General features: G+C 33.1%; 1 protein-coding gene across 2 annotated transcripts in view; it reads left to right on the top strand.

The window, feature by feature from the left end:
* Positions 1-8,645, top strand: part of LOC112003228 (protein PAL OF QUIRKY) — a 17,953-nt gene extending 9,308 nt beyond the window's left edge. The window contains exons 1-4 of one of the 2 annotated variants that reach the window (XM_024035413.2): positions 4,534-4,663; positions 6,289-6,381; positions 6,997-7,244; positions 7,377-8,645. In XM_024035413.2, coding sequence (XP_023891181.2) covers positions 7,007-7,244; positions 7,377-8,398 — 1,260 coding nt within the window. In that variant the 5' untranslated portion in view covers positions 4,534-4,663; positions 6,289-6,381; positions 6,997-7,006 and the 3' untranslated portion in view covers positions 8,399-8,645. Of the gene's footprint in view, positions 1-4,533; positions 4,664-6,288; positions 6,382-6,996; positions 7,245-7,376 lie in introns of those variants that run through there. The other variant, XM_065780761.1, reaches the window with a different exon arrangement.
* The last annotated feature ends 480 nt before the right edge of the window (positions 8,646-9,125 follow it).

Here is a 9,125-nt window from a genome sequence, read left to right as displayed (position 1 = left end):
AAGATAAAAAAAAAAAAAAAAAAAAAAAAAAAAAAAAAAAAAAAAAAAAAAAAAAAAAACAGACATGGTATGTGGTTTGCCTAGTATCGTATAGTATATTATAACCCACAATCACTAGGCGAGTAGCTAGAGGCAATCGCTTTCTTACCAAAACTCAAATGTCATTTAATATTGTTGTTAAAGGACTTCTCTTTGAAAGAACCAAAGGTCAGCTGGTTGGGGTGTCCTTACCAAATCCTTTAGGAGTGGACTCTTTGAGTTGTGGCCAAAACTTGGAAGATGTTTCTCTCAACATATTGAGTTATACATTGCCTTACATAACTGTTCTCACTTGTTAAAGTGAGAGAAAATGGGGTTTTGCCCTTTTATTTATTTATTTTTTTTTAATCCAGCATTTTGCTTAATTTTCCAAATTAACTAGAGAAATGCTCCTGTTTTGAACAATTGAGTTATAACAAACTGAAAATTAAAAAAAGAAAAATTTCTGAAGCTTTATAGTAGCATTTTAAGGAGTTCTATAGTGGCGTTTTGGAACTCGAGTTCCATGCAATTTATTTATTTATTTTTTTTTTTTTAAGTTTGATCACCTCATACCTATAGTGGCATTTTAAGGAGCTTATAGTGACGTTGAAATTCGATTTTCTCAAAATCGAGTTTCAAAACAAAGACATTTTCTTAATTAGTTTGGGAAATATGGCAAAATGCTGAATCTTTTGTGCGAAAGGGGCAAAGGCTAATTTTCTCCAAGTTAAAGTTAAAGTGTATTCAAACGGTAACTCTCAGATAGTTGTTCCATGGACTTTTTATATGGGATTGATGTTTGGACCATTTGGAAGACATCGGTGCCGTCCATGCTTGTTCCTTCACATCCATCATAAGGTTCTTAACTGAATACTTCCACATACAAGACACCATCGATAATTCAGTGGACTAAATCAATGTTGATCTGTGATGCCGACTTCTTATGCTCACGTTGACAAAGAAAGAAAAAAAGAAAAAAAGAAAAAAAAAAAAGAGTTTGAATCTCTTATAAATTTCGTTAGGATTATAACTATTGAAAGAAATTTAGGAATAAGGCCAGAATATTCTTTAATTCTTTATTGTGCAGTTAATTAAAATAGTACGTTTCCTCAAAAAAAAAAAAAAAAAAAAATAGTACGTAGTTTACTTTCTCTCTCCTATTTCATCATTAATGTTATATTTCACGATTTTTCTTCTTTTGTTAACATTATATTTGAGAGTTTATAGAGAGTATTAAAATGGATAATATTTTTTTTTTAAAATTAGAATATATATATATATATGAACAGTAGCTTTTTTATTTTTTATTTTTAAAAATAAATTAGCATCTTGAGGAGTTTATATTAGAAGGGAAAGAAATAGTCATTTATAAATCCCTACTCACTAATTTAATTTGTAATGTGAGGCTAATCCCTGAAGATTTTATTTTATTTTATTATTTTGTTTTGGTTTTTGCTTAAGGCTTTGTTTACTTCGATAGAAACGTTTCCAAGTCAATATCCCTTCTTCTTCTTCTTCTTCTTCTTCTTCTTCTTCTTCTTCTTCTTTTTGGTGAGTTTAAACCAAGGATGATAGGTTACAAAACATATACATTGTTATGCAAAAAAGGGAAAAAATACATTAAACGATATCTCCTAAAAATATATATATATTACTATTAGATTTTTGTAAAGATAACCAACAAAATAGACAAGGGAATATTATCAAAATTAAAACAACAAAAGCAATTAGCTAGGGCCTAGGTTACTTACTCTTCTCACCAAAAAAAAAGAGATTTCTAGTTTGCTTATTTATTTAGAAATGAAGAGTAATTATTCTTCCCTTTTTGTTCTACCTTTGGACGGTGCACTTATTATAGAAGTCTTTGTCTCAAAATGGTACCAGCCACCGACCAACATAGACTTGACATTATACCTCCTTTTTAATCTCAACTTGCACATCTATGAATATAAGTTTCCACATCAATCTATTCAATCATCAATAATTTTTCTCCCTGTAGAAAATAATGAGAAATCAACTGTATGATATGGCATGACACAACCATATATATGTGCTCTCTTTCTATCTTTATCTTTATCTATTTATATTAGCAATAATAAGGAAATAATCAATTTTACATCCAATTTCACATGTTAAAGTGGTTGACTATGAGTAGAAAACAAAAAGTAATAAATTCATCTAAAAAATAATGATTATAAACTATTGACCACTTCAACTTAGTAAAATTAATTATGTACTTAAATATATTCAAATCTAAAATGACTTAAAAGAGAGTTACGAATAAAAATAGGTATTATGCCAGTTAAGGAGATGAGGGCAAATGAAATAAAAATCAAGTTTATGTTTAAAAAAAAAAAAAAAAAAATTTAACATACCCCTCTTAATCTCTTGTTATGAAAAAAAAAAAAAAAAAAAAACCTTTAAATCATATTGCAAATAAATCGAAAAAAAATCAAATTCAAATTTCAAACTTTATTATTAACCATTATCCTAAATCTTAACAATAATGGTCTAATAGTACCTCATGAAAGATAATTAATGTACAAACCAAAATATATATAATCAAAAAAAAAAAAATCTATATTAGCGTGAATGAATTTCCTTATTATTTAAGCAAATTGTTTTATCAAATAGATCACATAACTGAAAATATAAGTGGATAGTTTTATTTAGAGAGGATTTTTTTGTTTTTGTTTTTCAATGACTAAGAGGAATTTCATTCAAAACAAAACAAGCCTTATAGTACAAAAAGACTACAACGCTGCAAGAAACTAGGGGTGTCAATTCGGGTTAGCGTGTCGGGTTTGTGTCGTGTCGAGGTAGGGTATTCGACTAAATGGCTCAACCCTAACCCAACCCATTTAATAATCGTGTCATGATCCTTCAACCCTAACCTGACCTGTTAATAAGGCGGGTTGACCTAACCCAACCCATTTGACACGCTTAATAAACGAGTCGTGTTGGGTTGACACGAATGTAATACAACTCATTTCAACCTGCATAATATTAAATATAACATCTATCTAGAAATAATTATTTTTACATCTCAAAAAGTAATGCATACATTTCAAGTCTTCAACTCACATTCAAAATAATATAATTCAACAAAAATATAACATTCATCTACTAATAAGTTCTTTACATTCCAAAAGAAGTGTATACACTTCAATTCAAATTCTAAATAACAAAGTTTCACAAAATAAAATAACATAGTTCAACAAAAATATAATATTCTTGGAACTCGTCAAATGCTAAGTATCAATATTGAAAGAATTTGAGCAAACAGTAAACTAATCCTGACTATGACCACGATTATCATCCATGGATTCTTTGTTGATGTCTGAATTCATAACATCTTCCACAAGCTCATCTAATTTCATTTGTGTAAGTTATATGCCACCAAAAAAAAAAAAAAAAAAAAAAAGAAGAAGAAGAAGAAGAAAAGTATTAGTAGTTCTAAGGTATGTAAAGTTTCAATTTTCAATTATATCTCTTGTAAATTTTTGTAATTACTTACTTTTCTTTTTAAATTTAAAATATATGTTGGATATAAAAGATATTTGACAAATCTAAAATAAAATAAATATTTATTTGTTATATGAGTTAAACGGGTTGTGTTAAGTGAGTCATTTCGGGTTGACACAAATAAATTGGCGTGTCAAACGTGTTTATTGCGGGTTACGCGGGTTGACCCGTTTATGACCCGTTTCTTATCGTGTCGTTTTCGGGTCGACTCGTTTATAACCTAAACCTATTAAGGCCCAACCTTAACCCGAAAAAACTCATGTCAGGTTCGTGTCGTGTTCGCGAGTTGGGTCGAACATTGACACCCCTACAAGAAACAACCTTTACAATTACAACCTTCAATAGAGCCTAATATTGGAGAAATTTTTTCCCAAACTGTGCAAAGGTAAACTTTTTTCTTTCCCGATAAATATTGAATATGTATATATGTGTGTGTATATATATATATATATACACACACAATTTTTTGTGTGTATGTGAATGTTGCTTGATAAGTAAAAAACATATTTCGACGTGCATGGATTCCACCTGGAATATGAGACTTGCCACGTTTTTGAATAAATTGCATGATGCCTCCATACATTTGCTGTAAAAGTTTCCTCCAACGAATGCCAGTGGCAGTGGCCCTTGAAATTTTCCAATATCTGATATTTTACGTGAATATTTCACTTAATTAAAAAAAAAAAAAATAGTGAGAGAGTAACAAGTAACAACGTTCCGCTACTGCACCCCACTGAGCACCAATGATGTTTGCATGTTGGATACATAAACATTTCGAATAAAAGCATGACACATTATCCTTATTAATGATTGGACCGTGAGGTAATAAACTAAAGCAACCTAAGTGGGGCTAGCATTATCACTGGGACAAAAATTAGAGTGACTTGTAGCCACGTTGTATCTTACTAAAAGACATTGACACGTGGACCCACGTGGGTCCCATATCACCCTGTATTGTAAGTTTGTAAAGCAAAAGCAATTTGCCAATTTTCCTTTTTTTGGTTTAGCTTTTTTAGTTCCACCTTCCAAACCTAACATCTTAAAGCTCAAATTTCTTCTGGAGGCAGACATATCTTCTGCAATTTTGTTCCAAAAAAGCGATCACTATAGCCTACAAGTAAGTATTAATTTGCTCTTTCTCTTAGAAATGAGATGATTTTTGGTTTTTGATTTTTATTTAGTGAATGGATCCTTTGAACTATAATGATATATTGTTATACTTCTATTAATCCAATCAATCCTAAACTTTCAAATGCTTTGATTTGTATTAGCCTATTGGGACATTGATCCTTGTTGTTTTTGTTTCAAACCACCAATTGCATGCTCTTAATTTGCATTGTGTGGGTTAGTAGTGAATAGAGATTTGATGCTATGTTCTGAAGATTTTAGTATTTTGAATTGTTTTTGTGCCATTTTTTCCCCTCAAAAGGAAGGCAAAGTATTACCTAATGACTGGTAGGAGTAGATTTCTCATTTCTGTATCTAGCAAAAGAAATGGAACCCCAATACCAATTTTTTCCTGTCATATTTATCACGAATTGTAGCTGCAAGAATAGTAGGTTGTTTATGTCATTAAAGCTCGATCGCAATCTTCATTGACATGGTTGTACAGAAGCCAGGGTTGCTTGAGATTACTAGGGATACCAAGATTTTAGCCATTCTACTTGCCAGAAGAATAGAACTAAACAGAGATTGGAGTCTTTTGCATGATGGGAAAAGCTGCGAAAATATGCATAAAGAACTCAATACAATAACCCAAAAAAGGGAAAGAAAAAAAAATAGTGGCATAATATAAGCATAATAAGAAAGTTAGCTGTGTATCTTTTTTTGTGTCATAGAATCTTTCAAAGATATAATGAATTAGTCTGAAGACTCTGGGCAACTTGTAGGATCGCATTAGTGAACATGATCATCATCATCCAAAGGGAACCATTAATTAGCACTAGCTACCGAAAGTTTTTTCTGCTTTTGCTGTCAAAGTTTTGATTTGATGGCTGAGATTCTTTAAGTCTTACAATGTCTGGAGCACGTGGCCCTTGGAAGGCTGTGAAGGTATAAAAGTACCTATAAAACTTTTATAAAAGAGGCTCAAAGTGAAATTGATTAGTCAGAAATAAAAAAATTTATTTTCTAATTCTTTTAAAAAAAAAATTGATTTGGCTTTTTTTCTTTTTAAAGAAATTCTTTATGAGCTTAACAGCAACACTAGAGGTCATGATTTCAACTTTAATTGCTAATATAATGTGAAGGGTACAAGTTAATAAATACAACTATTTCAATTTTTAACTAATTAAGAATTAGCTAAATCGGAAAAACTGTTTAGTAGACTGAGAAATTTTTATTTTCTGACAAAGGTAATAGACTGGGATTAATAAAGCATAAAGTATAATAGAGTGAGACGTGTGATTTTTATTTGGCAAAAGCATTGAACGGCAAATCTTAAGACCAATTTTACTTTTTATTAATTGTCGTGTAGGAACTTTCCAAAAATTTGCGTGTATGTTCTTCTTCTTATATATACAAAACAATTTACATAGCTTTTAGCCTATAACTAGATTCTGCAACTGGTACTATATTTTGATTGTTGTTGCTTGTCAGTGACAACACGTCCTTTTTATTTTTGATTTAACTCCTTCGAGCTATATTGTTCTCCCATTTTAGGACCCTTTGGATAAATTTTTTTTTTCCCTTTCTTTTGTATAGTTTGTGGTTAAAATTTCTTTTTTATTTATTTTCTCCCAGGAGATTATAATTAATAAAATGAGGACTACATCACCCACATGGAGCTGGTAGGTGACATTTGAAGTCTGATTCCATAATACACACAAAGAACAGGTAAGCTCTTATTAATTAGTTTATACATCAACATTTTTTCAAATAAATCAATCGCATTCTTTTATTCAAAAATACGCTTCATTGGTTAATAACTCTGCAACCCAATGACATAAGAACTAATCATCTTCTACAATACTTTATTTTAAAAAAAAAATTAAATTACAAATGTTTCCAATTCCCACTAGCACTTTTCTAATCCAACCCTAATTTTTATATTTATAGATTAATCCAACCCTAATGTGAATTGCTGACATGGGTCTCCAACAATTTAATGTAAAAAAAATAAATTCCCACGTTGCGATGGTTATGAAGTATGCATTGTAATCAACAATCAAATATGACAAAAAAATCACATAGTTGGTACCGCCCATTGATATTTTTCCAATTTCTTACATCAAGTGGGTGGGACCCTTTACACTTTACAAACTGATTTGTCTGTGACTCTCTTCCTTCACAGCCTTATTACCCAAAAAAAAAAAACAAAAAACAAAAAAAACAAAAACACAGTCACAGACATTCTATTTTACATAGCCAACCAAGATTCCAATACAATTGAGAATTCAGTCTAACTCACATAAAAGAATTCCTCTAACCGGGAATTACTTTTCCAAACAGAATTCGGGAAATGACTTCATCATACCAAGCAACTGAGCTAGAATTAGGTACAACCGACTCCGTTGCGTCCTCGCCTCGTGGAGATGATCCGCATACACGTGTACGGTTCATGTGCAGCTTCGGCGGCAAGATCTTACCACGACCGCACGATAACCAACTCCGCTACGTGGGCGGCGATACACGCATCTTTGCTGTACACCGCGCCACAAACTATTCCACCCTCCTCACCAGGCTCTCTAAGCTCTCAGGTACGTACCTACATAAACCGTTACTTCTTAATTCAACGGTTTTTTAAAATTTTAGTAATTAAAAAAAAAAAAAAAAAAAACCGTTTCTTTGTTTTTGTATTTTTTAACGTCGTAGTAGTAATTAATTAACAGGTACAACAAATGTAACTGTGAAGTACCAGCTTCCGAACGAGGATCTTGATGCGTTGATTTCAGTTACAACGGACGAGGATGTTGAGAACATGTTGGATGAGTACGACCGGTGCACACAGAATCAAAACCCAAGGTCGGCTCGGCTTAGGCTATTTTTGTTTCGTAACAGCGACCATGATTCTAGTAGAAACTGTAGTATCAGCTCGGTTAATCGTGACCATTGGTTTCTCGATGCTATCAATCATGGCGGCTCGGGCATGGGTCTAGAGCGTGGACGATCCGAAGCCTCTTCTATTGTTTCTGAATTACCTGATTATCTATTCGGGTTAGATAATTCTGAAGAGACCCAAACCCAAACCCAAAACCGTGACCAGAAAATAAAGACCCGGCAGCTTGAAACCGTGTCGAATTCGGATCCGGGTTCTCCTGCTCCGGTTGTGAGTTCACCCTTTTATTCAACATCATCTGTTCCTTCTGTTCAAGCCATGCTTAATCTTCCACCTGTCAAGACCAAGCCCGATAGCCCAGAACCGGTTGTGGAACCAAAAGAGAATCAAGTCGAGGTGGAGACGGGTGAATCGGTTATACCACAACCAACCGGGTACCCGGGAAACCAAGTAATTCATTACATTTCCGATCCTCATTATCCGGGTCAAGCGGTACAACATGTACCAGTTTATTACATGCCGGGTCCAGTGCAACCCGGGAATGTTCCGGTTCAAACCGTTCATATGCAGGCTCCATATGTTCCGCAATACCCGATTGGGGCGGGTCAAATACCAGTTGGGTACCATCATCCGGATGTGGGTCAAGTATATGGTGGAGGGATGAGGCCAATCACGACAACGTTTGACTCGTATGATGTTACAGGAAGAATGGTTTCTGATGGGGTGAATCAGCAAGCGTTTTATGGTGTTAAAAACCCAGGTATAGTTCCAATGTATTCGGGCATGATGGTACCGGGTGGGAAAGATTTGCAAGGCATCGGGTCGGAGGTGAGGCCAAGTCGGGCCTCCCAGTAGTATTTGACTATACATAAGCCATTTGGCAATTTGTGTAATATGGTGGCAAATTTTCCTTTTAGACCTAAAGTCATACTTATATGAGGTTTATGTGTGTTTGATGCTATTTTTAAGTTTGTTTAGTGTGATAACATCTTGAGAGTGTAAATTGGTTTTTCAAAAGATGTATAGGACACAAACTTTGCTATAGAATCTCTATTTGTTTTTATGTGAATAAAGAAGTTTCCTTTTTTCTGTTGTGATATAATTGTGAGGTTTCTCTTTTTACTCATTTCATTCCAATTTTTATTTTGATAATCTTACCCCTTTCATTCCCTGCAGACTATAGAATGCAGGTTTTTCATGTGTGTACTCCTAGGCCCAGCTTGTTCATGCAACCACGTATTGGACTTTTGTTTACAGGCTCCATTCACAGGCTTTTAACAATTTTTTTGACGTCTCAGGCTTTTTAACAATTAAGTTGGGTAAATCTGTTGCCCAGAGGGCTAGTGATAGATTGGCATAGATGGGCCTTGGTTGGACAAAGCTATTTTCAATTATACAGAATCTATGAAGTTTTGAGTCATCTCCAATTATAAAGAGCAATCGTATGATCCAGAGAGCAGTACGTGTTGTCTATTATCTTAACAACAATTGTAGGTCAAATTGGTCACATCCAATATGATAAGTCTCATTTCTTTTTCTTTTCTTTTCTTTTCTTTTTTTATTTTTTATTTTTTTGCCAAGG

This window comes from Quercus suber, unplaced genomic scaffold, assembly GCF_002906115.3.
Source record: "Quercus suber isolate HL8 unplaced genomic scaffold, Cork oak 2.0 scaffold_246, whole genome shotgun sequence".
Classification (NCBI taxonomy): Eukaryota; Viridiplantae; Streptophyta; class Magnoliopsida; order Fagales; family Fagaceae; genus Quercus; species Quercus suber.
The sequence above is the reverse complement of the archived record's forward strand: the minus strand, read 5'-3'. Positions and strand labels throughout refer to the sequence as shown.